This window comes from Aquarana catesbeiana, linkage group LG06, assembly GCF_042186555.1.
Source record: "Aquarana catesbeiana isolate 2022-GZ linkage group LG06, ASM4218655v1, whole genome shotgun sequence".
Classification (NCBI taxonomy): Eukaryota; Metazoa; Chordata; class Amphibia; order Anura; family Ranidae; genus Aquarana; species Aquarana catesbeiana.
Window position 1 is genome coordinate 109,261,696 of NC_133329.1, and position 17,227 is coordinate 109,278,922.

General features: G+C 46.6%; 1 protein-coding gene across 3 annotated transcripts in view; it reads right to left on the reverse strand.

Annotated features, from left to right (window-relative positions):
* Window positions 1-17,227, reverse strand: part of LOC141148856 (histone lysine acetyltransferase CREBBP-like) — a 275,728-nt gene that overhangs the window by 129,236 nt on the left and 129,265 nt on the right. For all 3 annotated transcript variants that reach the window (XM_073636662.1, XM_073636663.1, XM_073636659.1), the window contains exon 3: window positions 9,536-9,806. In XM_073636662.1, coding sequence (XP_073492763.1) covers window positions 9,536-9,806 — 271 coding nt within the window. The remainder of the gene's footprint in view (window positions 1-9,535; window positions 9,807-17,227) is intronic.

Genomic DNA, 17,227 nt, shown 5'->3' on the forward strand with positions numbered 1-17,227 from the left:
TATTAGATCTGACTGGGAGCATCACCTGGATCACATCCTGATCAGCATGTCAACAGAGAAGGTTATACAGCATTACTGCTGCTAGGTGCAGGGCCGATTCTAGGGTCACAGACGCCTGGGTGCAGAAATATTTCTGGCGCCCCCACATGGGCGTGGTCATCTTACAAACTCCTCCCCTTTACACATGTTTCTATGGCAACAACTCAAACACAGAGATGCTCTCCTAAGAAGTCTTCGTTACCCTGGGATCCTCCCATGATCTTCTAACAATAACAAAAAATACAGGAAGAGCGTACACTAATGAGACCTGGAGGGGAGTCTCTCTGATGCACACAGAGAGGGCTTCTGTTTGAGAGTCTCTTAGAAAGAGCCCCCAGACATGATAAAAGAGATGGTCAGAGACTGCAGACATGATACAAATGATGGTCAGAGACTACAGACATGATACAGGAGATGGTCAGAGACTGCAGACATGATACAAGAGACGGTCAAAGACTGCAGACATAGTACAGGAGAAGGTCAGAGACTGCAGACATGATACAAGAGACGGACAGAGACTGCAGACATGATACAAGAGATGGTCAGAGACTACAGACGTGATACAGGAGATGGTCAGTGTCACGGAACGTCCCACACTCCGCTTGAGTGCTTCCGTCATATACCACTTCCTCCCAGTCTGTATACAGATATCAGATATTCCAACCTCTCTGAGCACAAAACAAGGCAACACTTGCTTGTTGCTAACATGAACTCTCTTTATTTAGAATCAAAATTACAAGACTTTATATGCCGTTGGAACCTCCTCTAACAATACAACTGTAACCTAATTAACATGAGCTAATTATCTAATCCTTTATACAGCCTAGGTGACTGAGACATGACCTTTCGCCCAGACTTGTGGTCACTGAGCTTCACACAGTTAATTAACACAAACAACAATGGGTGAAAAGACTCTTAGAGCCACACTAGACTTATTTACAATAAACACATTATAGCAGAATTGATGACATTAGCATTTAACAGTACGAGTCCCAACGGTATAAATCAGTCACCATTCTAATATGGCATATAAAGGATTCCCAGAGTCTGTGTGTTTTGGGGGGACATGGAGCTGAATCCAAAGTAACACCAACCCCAGGGTCCCCAGGCATACAGCTCACAGAGAGCACCATTTCCCCAAATGCTAGGGCCCATAATCGGTGGGCAAGAGGCTTGCGTTCAGTCCCCTCCAATAGCCTCTGTCCCGGGTGAGTCTGTCACATTTCTCCCCCATCAAAGGTGGACTAACAAGGTCCCAGACCTCAACCTGGTCTGGACATGCGTTAGTAAGGCAGAGTGAACTCACATAGTCTTCCCGCATGATCTCCTTTCTTGGCTGCAAGGAATAGTTGACCTCAGTAGGTGTGGGGCAGAGGCCATTTACTCTCTGTCTGGCTGCCAGGGCTTCAGCTGGATTGTTTTTAACATTCCTGGGCTCGGTCTGCTGCTGGGCAGAGGGGCCGATCACCCCAGCTTCCTGAAGCTGTAGAGAGACACTAGGTGCTAGGCAGAGGCCAGCGGTGCTCTGCCCTGTTGCCAGCGATTCAGCTGGGAGTAGCAGCTCCACTACATCAGCTTGTCGTCGGAGAGAGGGGCCAACTGCTCTGGCTCCCTGGAACTCCACAGTTGTTGCCGGTGCTGGGCAGAGGTTGGTAGCACTCTGCTCTGTTGCCAGCACTTCTGCTGGGGACTCCGCATCCACCGCTCCGGCTAACCGTTGGGGCAGGAGGCTGGCTTCCTCCACTCCCAAACTGTGTAGTTGCCATTGGAAAGAGGAGCCGGGTGCTTCCTTTTCCATTCCCTCATCTGGCTGCTTGGATGACATGTCTATGGTACTGTCTCCCAGGTGCACGGATCTTTGCTGGGGAGGAAAGGCCGCTTCCTCCACCCTGGCCAACTGTTGGGGAGGGATAACAAACACCTCCTCTCCCTTCTCCCCCTGTATCTGCTGCTGGGAAGTGATTGTCACCTTCTCACCCTGAGCCTCCGAAACTGCCACAGGTGTGGGGCAGAGGTCTTGGACCCTCTGTCCGGTTGCTAGATCTTCAGCTGGAGAAGATTGTTGTAACTCCACAGATACTGCTGTTGGTGCTGGGCAGAGCACAGTGAAGTTTGGCCCTAATACCAGCTCTTCTGCTGGAGGCTCATCAGGTTGTTCTTCCTCAGCAGAAAAGTCTATTAAATCCCCTATCTCTATAACTGGTGTCTGGGGATAGAGGTTCACCATCTCCTGTCCATGGAACCCAGAAGATGTTATCAGTGCTGGACAGAGGTTAGCAGAGCTCTGCCCTGTGGTCAGCACTTCAGGTTTGGGGAAGGCAATCTTCAGATTTTCCACTGCAGATTCTCTGGCATGGTGCTGAACGTGTTCTAGCAGTTTCCTGTATGCCCTTTCCAGATGCTGTTCCTTCCTTAGCAAATGGTCCAGATCAGGTTTGAGCTCTGAGACCCCTGCAAGACCGAGCATAGCCTCTCTATATTCTCGCAGGTCCTCAGGGTCAGGCTCCCCTTCATCGCCAAACATAAAATGATCTGTAAGGCTCTCCCACAGCAATCCAGGGCCTCCAAAGTCATATCCCTCCGGAAAGCATTCTGTTGTCTCCCCTAAATATCCCTCCTCTGCGTGCCATTGCAGAGCCCGATAATGATTGTCCAGCTCTATCTCCTGCTGGACCAGCCTGTCCAACTCAGTCACCCATTGCTCCTGGGGCTGCTCTCCCAGGAATGCCATCCGCAATGCCCGTTGGTCACTGGCCCGTTGCTCTTGGGTTGGAAAGCACTTGCCCTGTTTTATACTAGCGAGCTGGAGGGCTCCAATCCAGAGCACCACCCGAATTTGCTGCCTAAGCTCCAGGTATTCATCCTCAGGCACAGTCCTGGTGTATGTTGAAAGGATGATCCGCAGCAGCCCCGGGAACTCTGATGCCAGGTCCATATCTCCATTGGGGTGACTGAAGTCTGCTATCCTGATCTTGGATCCAGGTGGAGGTTTAGATTTCCCAGACTGCAGGAAGCTTTCCCGCTGCTTGCCACCAATGTCACGGAACGTCCCACACTCCGCTTGAGTGCTTCCGTCATATACCACTTCCTCCCAGTCTGTATACAGATATCAGATATTCCAACCTCTCTGAGCACAAAACAAGGCGACACTTGCTTGTTGCTAACATGAACTCTCTTTATTTAGAATCAAAATTACAAGACTTTATATGCCGTTGGAACCTCCTCTAACAATACAACTGTAACCTAATTAACATGAGCTAATTATCTAATCCTTTATACAGCCTAGGTGACTGAGACATGACCTTTTCGCCCAGACTTGTGGTCACTGAGCTTCACACAGTTAATTAACACAAACAACAATGGGTGAAAAGACTCTTAGAGTCACACTAGACTTATTTACAATAAACACATTATAGCAGAATTGATGACATTAGCATTTAACAGTACGAGTCCCAACGGTATAAATCAGTCACCATTCTAATATGGCATATAAAGGGTTCCCAGAGTCTGTGTGTTTTGGGGGGACATGGAGCTGAATCCAAAGTAACACCAACCCCAGGGTCCCCAGGCATATAGCTCACAGAGAGCACCATTTCCCCAAATGCTAGGGCCCATAATCGGTGGGCAAGAGGCTTGCGTTCAGTCCCCTCCAATAGCCTCTGTCCCGAGTGAGTCTGTCACAGTCAGAGACTGCAGACATGATACAAGAGACGGTCAAAGACTGCAGACATAGTACAGGAGAAGGTCAGAGACTGCAGACATGATACAAGAGACGGACAGAGACTGCAGACATGATACAAGAGATGGTCAGAGACTACAGACATGATACAGGAGATGGTCAGGGACTGCAAACATGATACAGGAGATGGTCAAAGACTGCAGACATACTAGAGGAGATGGTCAGAGACTGCAGACATAGTACAGGAGACAGTCAGAGAGTTCAGACATATTACAGGAGATGGTCAAAGACTGCAGATATATTACCGGAGATGGTCAGAGAGTGCAGACATATTACAGGAGACGGTCAGAGAGTGCAAACATATTACAGGAGATGGTCAGAGAGTGCAGACATATTACAGGAGTTGGTCAGAGACTGCAGACATAGCATAAGAGATGGTCAGAGACTGCAGATATAATACAGGAGATGGTCAGAGACTGCAGACATAACACAGGAGGCGGTCAGGGAGTGCAGACATATTACAGGAGACGGTCAGAGAGTGCCAACATGTTACAGGAGATGGTCAGAGAGTGCAGACATAATACAGGAGATGGTCAGAGACTGCAGACATAGCACAGGAGAAGGTCAGAGAGTGCAGACATATTACAGGAGATGGTCAGAGACTGCAGATATAATACAGGAGATGGTCAGAGACTGCAGACATACTACAGGAGATAATGGCCGATCGGCCCTCTCACCTGACCCAGCAGCAATGGTTCCTCTGATCAGGAGTCAGCTCACTCTGAATTGCCCGTGACGACTCCGTTGGGTAGAGCCCAGATCTGTATTCTGGCAATGACTCCATTCCTTTCTCCGCCAGGGATGGTGGTAGGCTGCGTGGCTTTCCCTGTGGTGGTGCAGGGCAGCGGGGTTCTCTCTCTGATGGTGTTCCCTCAGCACTGTCCTCTCCCTCTGGAGTCCTGTGTGTAGTTCCCTGAAAGCTTTCCCGGGCTTCTGGCTCTCTCTCTCTCCCATTCAGCTGGGCATGCTGTGTGGGCTACAGTCTCCATGTTACAGTGGGGCTGCCAGTCCTTGGGACTACATGTCCCTCAATCCTCTTCGCTGCTCATTTTTTTATTCTATTTCTTCCCTGGCCAATATGAAGGCGGGGGAAGAAACATAGTGGGCAGCTGTGCTGGCAAGCGCTGCTCACTAGTACAGCAGCGTGAGGAGAGGGAGAGGGAGGGGGGAAGAAGAGCCCGCGGCTGCAGTGGCGTCACTAGGGTTCGTGTCACCCAGTGCAGTAAAACATGGTGTCACCCCCCCTCTCCACCAACTTCAGTCGCCCCTCGGTACAGACCCCCTCCACTAAGTATAGACCCCCCACTAAGTATAAACCCCTCCCTCAGTACAGACCCCCCTCCATTAGTACAGATGCCCCAGGACAAACCACCCCCCTCCGTTAATACAGACCCCCAACAAACCACCCCCCTCAGGACAAACTACCCCCCTCCATTAGTACAGACCCCCCCACAAACCAACCCCCCTCCATTAGTACAGACCCCCCACAAACCACCCCCCTCCATTAGTACAGACCCCCCCACAAACCACCCCCCCTCCATTAGTACAGACCCCCCTCCATTAGTATAGACTCCACCCCACAAACCACCCCCCTCCATTAGTACAGACCCCCCCACAAACCCCCCCTCCATTAGTACAGACTCCCCCCCACAAACCACCCCCCTCCATTAGTACAGACCCCCCACACAAACCACCCCCCCATTAGTACAGATCCCCCTCCATTAGTACAGACTCCCCCCCACAAACCACCCCCCTCCATTAGTACAGACCCCCCCCACAAACCACCCCCCTCCATTAGTACAGACCCCCCCCCACAAACCACCCCCTCCATTAGTACAGACCCCCACACAAACCACCCCCCTCCATTAGTAGTACAGCCCCCCCTCCATTAGTACAGACTCCCCCTCACAAACCACCCCCCCTCTATTAGTACAGACCCCCTACTTAGGACAAACCCCACCTGGGCGGCAGCTAGAGAGGAGAGGACAGTGTGCAGCCACGCCGCCCGGGTGGAGAAGATCATGACAGAGAGGAGAAGAACAAATGACAGGCACTGCACGCCGCACGGCACGGACCGCCCCGCCCCCTAATGACGTCACTGCGCGGGTCTCTCTCTGAACAGAGACAGCCGCTCCAATCTCCTCTGACAGGAGGATGGAGGGGGGAAGGATTTGGGCAGGAAACACAGCGGCGGCGGTGAGTGGCTGAGAGAGCGGCCTCTGGACATCAACAAGGAGAGGAGAAGGAGGGAGAGGAGCACTCTGGCGCTTGAGCGCCCCCATCTCTGTGGTGCCCGGGTGAACTGCACCCCGCGCACCCGCCTAGGATCGTCCCTGGCTAGGTGACCAGCTGGGGGCTCGGGTCTCTACAACCAATAGTGCCAGCCTTCCCCTGCATGCACCCATAATGTCACCAGCACTAGGTACTAATAGACTGCAGCCACTACCGAGGAGAAAGATGCTAGACCAGCACTGTCAATAGCAAGGGCAGGACAGCAAGAGGAGGCTGGCAAACCCCACAGTGGCAGAACACTAGGACACGGTGGTATGACAACCTTTGCAACCCTGGTAGTTCTCCCACTGCTTTGGACCCTTATATTTTCTTGGTGTGCTTGTGACATATCTCTTGTTTTCTGCCACCCTGGGGGGCACCAATGAAGTAGGAGGGGAGCTCACTGCAGAACATGTGAAAGGGCCCATTGTGGGATCGTAGTAAAGGGCCCCAGGAGATTTTTTATATATATATATATATATATATATATATATATATATATATAAATAATTGCATTTTATAGTAGAAAGCTGGAGACGCCATTGTCTGCGGGGCATCCTTAAATGGAAGGTGGAAGAGCGCAAGGTCCCTAACATCCACCAGCTCTGTGATGTCGTCATGGAGGAGTGGAAGAGGACTCCAGTGGCAACTTGTGAAGCTCTGGTGAACTCCATGCCCAGGAGGGTTAAGGCAGTGCTGGAAAATAATGGTGGCCACACAAAATATTGCCACAATTGGGCACAATTTGGACATGTTCATGTAAGGGTGTACTCACTTTTGTTGCCTTCGGTTTAGACATTAATGGCTATGTGTTGAGTTATTGTGAGTGGACAGCAAATTTACACTGTTATACAAGCTGTACACTCACTACTTTGCATTGTAGCAAAGTGTCATTTCTTCAGTGTTGTCACATGAAAAGATATAATAAAATATTTACAAAAATGTGAGGGGTGTACTCACTTTTGTGAGATACTGTATATATCAAATACACTGCCTGAAGTAGATTAGAAATAGTACCCCATGGAATGCACTGTAGAATGTAGACCTCTAGGCTACACTGACTGGATGCAGAGTGTATCAAATACACTGCCTGAAGTAGATTAGAAATAGTACCCCAAGGAATGCACTGTAGAATGTAGATCTCTAGGCTACACTGACTGGATGCAGAGTGTGTGTATATATATATATATATATATATATATATATATATATATATATATATATATATATATATATATGTGTGTGTATATATATATATATATATATATATATATATATATATATATATATATATATACTCTGCATCCAGTCAGTGTAGCCTAGAGATCTACATTCTACATTCTTCTTCTGTATATATATATATATATATATCGAATACACTGCCTGAAGTAGATTAGAAATAGCACACCACGGAATGCACGGTAGTAGACTGTATTGTAAAATGAACTTAAATGATTTTAGCAAATGGCTGCAATATAGCAAAGAGTGAAATATTTAAGGGGGTCTAATACTTTCCGTCCCCACTGTGTGTGTGTGTGTGTGTATATGTATATGTATATATATATATATATATATATATATATATATATATATATACCGTATTTATCAGCATATAACACGCACCGGCGTATAACACGCACCCCAATTTAGGAGGGAATTTTAAGGAAAAAAAACCTTTTAGGAGGGAAGTTGAAGGGAAAAAAACTTACATTTAAATGCCCATCATTGCAGCCTTCTCAGTGCAGCCTTGCCCCAGTGCAGCCTTGCAGCTCGCAGTTTGATCCCCTGCGATCCTGAGCTTCAAAATCGCCGACCGCGATTTGAAAATGGCGCCGCCGGCGCCGAAATACACAGAGCCGGTCCTCGGCTCTTCTCGGCGGTCGGCGATTTTGAACATCTGTCAGCTCAGGATCGCAGGGGATCGGCGTATAACACGCACCCGCGATTTTCCCCTGATTTTAAGGGGAAAAAAGTGCGTGTTATACGCCGATAAATACGGTATATATACTAGACTGACTACTGTATATATATATATATATATATATATATATATATCAAATACACTGCCTGAAGTAGATTAGAAATAGTACACCACAGAATGCACTATAGAAGTAGATCTCTAGGCTACACTGACTGGATGCAGAGTGTATATATATATATATATATATATATATATATATATATATATATATATACACTAGACTGACTGTATATATATATGTATTAAATACACTGCTACTAATAACCTGCCTGCTTAATCTAAATCAAGCTATGTCTCCGTCCACGCCAACAACACTACACAGGGCCGCCGTGCAGGCAGCCCTATGTAGTGTGGGGCGTGGACTTAGTCCCCCAGAGCTATGGCCAATTATGGCTCTGTTAGCAGAGGGCGCTGAGATTGGCCAAAGCATGCAGGTCAGGTGCATGCTTTGGCCAATCATCATACAGCAATGCACTGCGATCTCATAGTGCATTATGAGGTGTTCCGCGGGCACTCGAATTTCCCGCGAACGCCCCATAATGTTCGATATTCGGCGAACGGGCAAACACCCGATGTTTGAGTCAAACTCATGTTCGATCCGAAAATCAAGCTCATTCCTATTCGCATGTTCTGTTGTGAACCGAACCGGGGGGTGTTCGGCTCATCCCTACTCTGGAAGCAGACACAGCCCCCGTCGATGGCCGTCTGGCTGAAAAAAGTAGCAGAAATCAACAGAATGGAGGACTTGGTGGCCACGGAGAAAGGCCTCAGCGAGCAATTCTCAAAAAAATGGTTTTATTGGCACAAATTCGCCTATTCTGAGGAATATGGGGAGCTGGTGGCTTAGTTCCCCCGTGGCGCGACAAACCTGGAGGCTTCCCGGACGGAGATGGTGTGACTGGTCGGAGGTATATCTCTTCCCTCCCCCCACCCCCCTTCCCCCCCAAAAAACATATTTCTCCCCTCCTCCTTTCCCTCTCCTCTGTTTTTCTTTTATTACATTTCTAAGGTTGCTATGACCTTGGAGTCAGTTTGGTTTTGTTCTTTCTTCTATACACAAAACGGTGCTTGCCGTGGAAAAATTGGTCATGCGGGATACGGAACCTCCCTAGTCCTCTGTAGATAGGTGCTATTTCCTACAGATAGAAGGCCTTCTTTATAATACTGTGATGTCTGTATCATTAATTATGTACTTTTTAATTATGTACTTTTAGCATACCATTGGGGTTGTTTCTGTATTTCTGCATGTTCGTCCTTCTTAAATGAAGAATAGAAAAAAAAAAATCATATTCACATCTGCAGATTTTGTTTCTTTTAAGTTCATATTTTACAGGCAACATGATGATAAATTCAGAAGCTACAATGATTTGGCAGCCTGATGGAAAAAAAAAAAAAAAACATCCAAAGTAGGGAGCCAAAGATTGGGAACATGGTACAGTGAATATGTGTGGTATATGAGTGGTATAGGTTTTTTTAACAGGTTGGTACATGTGATAGCAGCTTACCCTGGCAGGTTCTCCCAGCTGTACAGAACGTCATGTGATTCAGAACATTCTTCATGGTACGACAGTGGGGAAGGGCACATATGTGCATTTCACAATCTATTTGCCTCCGTTGACACTTGTGTGCATGTAGCAATAACACCAGCTGTTGCTGGATAAGCTTGCGTTTTTCTGGGTCAGGAGTGAGGCCGGTTTCCATTGAGGGAGGTGTACCTGTGCTGGTTTCAGTGGAAGGAGTTGTGCCTACTGGCTGAACCTGAGCCTGTGAAGGAGACTAAAGAATGGAAAGAAGACATCAAAGACTGTAAAGAACATACAGGCAGTCCTCGAGTTACAAACAAGATAGGGCCTGTAGGTTTGTTCTTAAGTTAAATTTGTATGTAAGTCGGAATAAGTGTAACTCCAGCCAAAAAAAATAGTTTTAAGTTTTTTGGATAGCATAGGGAAGGGTTAACACCCCAGTAACAATTGTTTTGCTGTCTGTGCCCCTGTACAGAAGATTTCACCTCACTTTCTGTCCCTGTGACAATTGGATTCTGAAGATTTTGGGTTGATGTCAGTGGCGGCAAATAAACCACCCTAACCCCCCCAGGGGCGGCAAACAATCCACCTGATCCCTATCCCCCCCCATGGTGGTACCCATGCGGCGATGCAGAGCAGATACGGGCATCTCCCAGGACTCTCCATACATCCTCCCCTCCCTCAGTACTGCCCAATAAGATCGCTTCTCCTTTTGGCCAATCCCGAGACCTGCTTCCTGATTGGCTGGGAGGAGAAGCAAGAAGACAATAGTGAATAATATTAATTTGCTGTTGTCACACAACTGGGTGGACTCAGGGTGCAGTGCTCTGCGCCACAAGCCCACCCTCTTTTGGAGCCAATTAGAGCCTCTGAAAAAAAAAAACCCCATTGGAATCCATGCATCCGGCGCCCTGCATGAGGATTGGGGGGCTGGGCGCATGGATTAGGGGAGCGGCTGCCACTGGTTGTCGTGCAAACAAGGATTGGTGATAAAGCTTCAGTGGAGACACCCTTTTCCCATGATAACTTTTACTCCTAGGGGTAGATTTCCTCTCACTTCCCATTGTCTCCCTTCGTTTCTAAGAATGAGTAGTTTGTAAGTCGGATGTTTGTAACTCAGGGACTGCCTGTACTGTAAGCTAAAAAAACAGGCATACTTTATTCAATTATAAAAGTGTATAGGCAATAAAGACATAAGGCAGACATGCCCAGTATAGTGCATAGAAAGAGCTAATAGAATGAACATTGGTTCAGACAAAAAAGTAGGCCATTTTGATTGTAAAAGAATATTAGGTGCATTTGAAAAAAAAACAATAAACCTCCAATACTGGCACTGTCGCTCCCGCACCCCTTGTTAACTTCTTCCCCGCCACTGACCAAAAATGCTTCTGCACTGGCAAACAGGCCACAATTTCCTCTGCAGCGCACACACTGGCGGTAACCCTGCCTGTCCCTAGGCAGACTTCACAGGCACTCTCGCTCCCTTGCCACATGTTACCTCTTTCACGGTCACTACTTGGAAATGCTTCTGCACTGGCAGCAGTCCCTACTGTGATGCAGACATTCTCCGCTGTGACACAACAGTCCACCATACTGATTCCCTTCCCACAATCCTCCATAGTGACCACAACGCTGTAAGCCTCTTTCATCTGTTGCCAAAAGCTACCGCTGTGGTTTCTTGGGGGAAATCCTGGAAGAGCCCCCAAATTTAGTGGTACACCCCATAGGAGCCAGCATTTTTAAAGGTCCCTTAAGTCTTTTACCAGAATTTGCTCAATTAACGGTCCAGGGGTGGTTTTTTTGGTGTTTGGGGGGCGGGTAACTTGGATGGGGATGGAGGATGAGTGGGATGCTCTAAAAAGAACTATGTACAAAGATGAGGACACTTCCTTCTGTAGAGCTGTAAGCAAAGTCCTTGTGCGAGTAGGTAATGGACTTGGCTTTGTAGTAGAAGCTGAAGACATTAAGTTTCCTCTTTTGAGTAATTTGAGCAGAGTACCTTCACACAGAATTATATATACTGAGCGCTTCAAGGACACCATCTGATGTCCCCTTTATACACAAAGCTGACTCTCTAGCACCAGAGGGGTGGCAACAGCCCATAGGCTCTAGGATCTCTCACACCAGTCTGTACTTACAAATATCCTCAAATGTTGGTTGCCTCTGGACAATATCTTCCAGACAACTGTAGGCAAGTTGCCTACATTAGTTAGTGAGCAGTGGCTGACCCAGGCAAGGGGGTTAAACTGTTTCACTCCGTTTCCTGGGCTTTTTGGACCCAGCTTACCTGCCCTGTGGGGCTAATATAAGGAGGGAAGGCTGGGTAGCGGGGGGCCCTTTTGCCTTTGTCCCTGGTTGTTGTTTGGTCTTGGGTTCGGGAATGCTGTAACACCGTGATGCAGAGGAGGACTGCTGGGCCTTACAGTCAGCCCGAAGATGCCGGCTTCCCAAAGAACTGCCACATCATGGACTTCCACCAATAATGGACTATCACCTTTATAAGCTATGCCTGTGAACCCATCAAGTAGTACAGTTAGTTAGGGATGGGACTCTTTGAACTATTGTTCGCAATTTAAATTGTTATGCAGCAGAAATCTTCAGTAAAGTTAATTAAACATTTTATGAGCCTGGTCGGAAATTACTTCCTTTGCTGACATTTACCTATAGGTAAGCCTATAATAAGGCTTACCTATAGGTAGTGTAAATATCTCCTAAACATGCACCGTTTAGGGGATATTTGTTGTACATGCAGCTGGTGATGTCACCAGAGCATGCTCTCTAAAGGAACAACCACCCAGGCTTCTCCTTCAGAGTCCTGTGCCACAAACGGCGGCTCCCGTGCTCATGCGTGGGAGTGACGTCATTGCGGCTCCGGCCAGTCACAGAGCCGGAGCCTGCAAACCTGGAAGCAAGATGGGAGCTCCTGCAGCGCTGACATTGTGGCGCTGAAACAGCTTAGTAGTAAGGTAAGTTTCACATCATGTGCTAGTATGCAATTGCATATTAGCACATTATGACTTTACCTTGCAGGGGGAAAAAAAAACGTCCAGCGGTATACAACCGCTTTAAAAGGCTGCAGGAAGGTAAAGGCACATAAATGAACTTGGGTCAGCTAAAGCACATATGGGGTATGAAGCAAGTCAGTTATCAGGGGTTAAGTTGGCATCAGTGTCAGAGAAGAAGCATGCATGTGTGCAGGCATCTTGGTTCCTGTAAGCCCTGCTCTTGGTCATTTGGCGGGTGCAAGTTTTCAATTGCACACACATGTTCGTTCACATGCGTGAGTCGGCATTGGCTCCAGGCGGGCTATTTAAACTGCACTAGTGCCTTGTGTTAGTGCCATTTAGTCTATTACGTTGCACCCCTCTTTGATACACGTTTCTATGCTTTATTCCTGTAAAATGTCAAAGAGTATTTATGAACAATAATAATACCATTATTTATTGGTGCCTCTGTACAGTGTTTAAATGTGTCTATGAACAACATACAGGGGGTGCCTCTCGGGGGGAGCTGTAAAGTTTTGTGTGGCTGCTGGCTTCTCTGCCTTGTCTGGTATGTTAAGTGTATTGTACCCCAACTTATTTTACTGTAATTATGTAATAAAATGTATTGCTTTTATCCACACATTTTTTTTTAAGTTCATTCTGTAATAGGGCGTACACACGGTCGGACTTTTTTCGGACATTCCGACAACAAAATCCTAGGATTTTTTCCGACGGATGTTGGCTCAAACTTGTTTTGCCTACACACGGTCGCACAAAGTTGTCAGAATTTCCGATCGCCAACCACGCGGTCACGTACACCACGTACGACGAGACTAGAAAAGGCCGGTTCAGAACCAAGCGCGGCACCCTTTGGGCTCCTTTTGCTAATCTCGTGTTAGTAAAAGTTTGGTGAGAGACGATTCGTGCTTTTTCAGACTCGTGGCTTTCAGATCGTTTTCTGCCGTTCAGTTTGTGCTTGTGGATTTGTATCTGTTCTTCAGTGCGTGCAGTCAGTTCGTATCGGAGTTTTCTGTGTGATCTTGCCTGCTCGTTGCTGTTTTTCAGGTCGCTCTTCACAGGCCTTGCTGTTCTTCAGTGTGTTCTGTTACTTCGTTCTGAGCAGCCGACCGTTTTCTAGCCATGTTTCGTATGCGTACTCCTCGTAGAGTTCGTGCTGTGCGGGGGCTTGGTGTTGGGGTCCTGACCTTGACACAAGTCCAGTCCATGAACAGGGTGGGGAGGAGTTCATGGACCAAGAATTGGTTGCTTCAGCGTGACCAGTTCTCTCATATGCCTTTGCTCCGTGAGATCCGTGAGAATAATCCTGATGATTTCAGGAACTTTCTCAGGATGACGGACCCCGTGTTTCACCGTTTGTTGGCTTCGCTGACCCCCTATATCAGCAGGCAGGATACCTGCATGAGGCAAGCCATCACTCCGGAGCAGAGGTTGGTCGCTACCTTGCGGTATTTGGCCACAGGGAGAAGTCTGCAGGACTTGAAGTTCTCGACAGGCATCTCCCCCCAGGCTCTGGGTATCATCATCCCAGAGACCTGTTCTGCCATCATACAGGTCCTGCAGAAGGAGTAAATGAAGGTAAGATTTTTATCCTTTAATATCACATTTTATTGTCTTTAATGTTTGATAATATCTTGTATTTCTTTCCTCATTCCCTAATTACCATGATTGTAATATGCTGTGAATGTCCCCTTTGTCCTCATGCATGCTGGATTTTTATGTAATTATTATTTTATGTCCTTCATACATATTTGCCCTTCAATAACCTCCCCAGCATGGTGTCTCCTGCCCTATATTCACCTCATGTAGTCACTTAACAATGTATTTTATCAGCTCCATAGTAGTGCTTTACCCCAAACACCCCCTAAAATGTTTGGAAATGTTATTTTTGATTTAAATTCAGGCAGAGTGCCAGAGGCTTTTTTTTGTGGTGTCCCCAAATAATTTTTAGTAACCCTCCCTCCCCCAACTGCTAAGTCAGCTGATCCCAATTCTCTATCTATCCTCAATGATCTATCTGCTGACTTTGCCAAACCCATACACACTATACCCACCTCTTTACTGGTCAGATGTATGGATGAATTCCACAAAGCATGTAGTGCAAGGGCCTGCCTGTATACTTTCCAATGGTAGTGTTTAAAGTTTTTGTATCCTATTATTATCTTGATAGGTAATAGCAGAATGTCCAAATGTCCTCAAATGTGTACAATGTGTATTTATATCTTTGTATTCTGACACTTCTTACCTGTACAGTGGCCTGCCAATAGTGTAACTAGGAGGGGCTGTTCCAAGTAATACCCATTATTTAGGCATTCAGCTCTCAATGAAGTGAAGAGGGTTACCTGTTCAAGATTTCCACACACCCCATAATGTTAGAAATGGCCCATGAGAGGGGGGGGGGGGGGGGAATATGATAGGTGTACCTTATACTTTGGCCTTGTTAAATTCCCCTTAATAAATGCTATCTGGAGGTTGCCCCATAATGTTTGTGTCTAATCTGCTTGCCATGTTTCAGAGTAAAAATAGTAATGTTTATTGTTTTTTCCTCAACAGTTTCCTTCCACGCCACAGGAATGGCAGACTGTGGCCTCCCACTTTGCCCAGCGGTGGGACTTTCCTAACTGCGGAGGGGCAATTGATGGGAACACGTACTATTATAATTACAAGGGGTTTAATAGTATAGTGATGTTGGCGGTGGTGTCGGCTAATTACGACTTCTTGTATGTGGACGTGGGGAAGAATGGCCGGATGTCCGATGGTGGAGTCATCGCCCAGATGGAGTTCTACAGGCATCTCCAGAATGGCAGCTTGGACTTGCCAGCTCCAGAGGACAATGTGGAAGGACTCCCATTTGTGTTCGTTGCTGATGAAGCATTTGCGCTGGGGGACCACCTGATGCGGCCATTCCCGATGAGGACCCTCACCCCGGAACAGAGGGTTTTTAATTACCGGCTGGCCAGAGCCCGAAGAGTGGTGGAGAACACATTTAGAATCCTGGCCAGCCGGTTCCACCTATTTCTGACACCTATCCATATGGCGGAATATAAACTGAACCATATAATACTTGCGTGCTGTGTTCTGCATAATTTTTTACGGAAACATTCGGCCAACTATGCTGGCTCAGTTGGGCCTGAGGCCGGAATCCTACATCAAACCACACTGACGGCGCTTGAAAGTGGCCGTCCTGGCTTGCCCTCCCTGAGTGCCCGTTATGTCCGGTTACGCTACCTGGAGTTCTTTGCGGGTAGGGGGGCTATCAATATGCCAGACAATATGTGAAGCCTTTTTCAAATAAAAAAAAAAAAAAGAAAATCTTTGTGGACATTTACTGCTTGTGTTTGTTTTAGCTGACCCTGACAGAAATGTTTTGAGTTGAGAAAATGTCGTGATTCGGTAACCTTATACAAAGCACTGTTGGCTGTTATTTCCTAAATGCAAAAACACATTTCACTACAAGTGCACTTGCAACTGCACTGAAACTGCACTTGTAGTGCAAAGAGGATTTGCCCTTAGGAAATAACCCCCACTTTTGCATCAAACAGCTATTACATCACCCCAAAAGTGTTGTAGTGTTGAGACAATAATCCACACATTCTTGAGTAAGCCACTTTTTTATACCTGCACAATCACATGTGCATTTACCAAAGGTTTTTAAAACAAACCAACATGTTTGTTGTATAACAATTTTTGCAGTAGCATTAGCAAAATTCGAAATGTCCATTTCAGATAAAACAGGCCTGTGTAAAACCAACAAGAAAGCCAAAAAACTTGAACTTACAAAGTTCACATTAGGTAAAACCTGAAGGCTATATCAGACTAGAGGTCGACCGATATGGGTTTTTCTCTGGCCGATGCCGATGCCGATATTTAGAAATCGCGGTGGCCGATGGCCGATATGTGATGCCGATTTTTTTGGGCCGATATATTTGGCCGATTTTTTTTTTTCTTTTTTCCCTTCATCTCATAAAATCTAACAGTTAGATTTTTACACTGGGGAGTTTTTCAGGCGCTTTTGGGCTAAAAATAGTGCCTGTAAAGTGCCTGTAAAATGGCTCCCCTGCAGTCTCAGTGTGATATCCCGAGTGCTTTCACACTGAGGCGATGCGCTGGCAGGATGTAAAAAAAGTCCTGCAAACGGCATCTTTGGAGCGGTGCAATACCGCTCCTCCACCACTCCTGCCCATTGAAATGAATGTGCACCGCTGCCGAAGCGCCTGCAAAGCGTTTTGGCAGCGGCGCTTCAGGGGCGCATTTAACCCCTTCCTCGGCCGCTAGCTGGGTTATAAGCGCCCCGCTAGCAGCCGAATAGCGCCTCTAAAATGACGGTAAAGCGCCGCTAAAACTAGCAGCGTTTTACCATCAACGCATGCCTGCTCCAGTGTGAAAGCAACCTTAAGTAATACAGAAATTTTTTTTCATTTAAACATTAAACAAAACAAACCTCCAATCAGTTCACTTGTATGTATAATTTAGAAAACGAAAAAAAACAAAAAAAAAAACTATCTTAAATATTAAATACACAAAAACAGGTAATCAAAACTTTTGGACGAAAAAAAATGGTCTAACTTTACTGCTTAGGTTTTTTTTTTAATTCATTACTGTATTTTTTTTTTTTTTAAATTGCGTTTGAAAGACCGCTGCGCAAATACCGTGTGACATAAAATATTGCAAC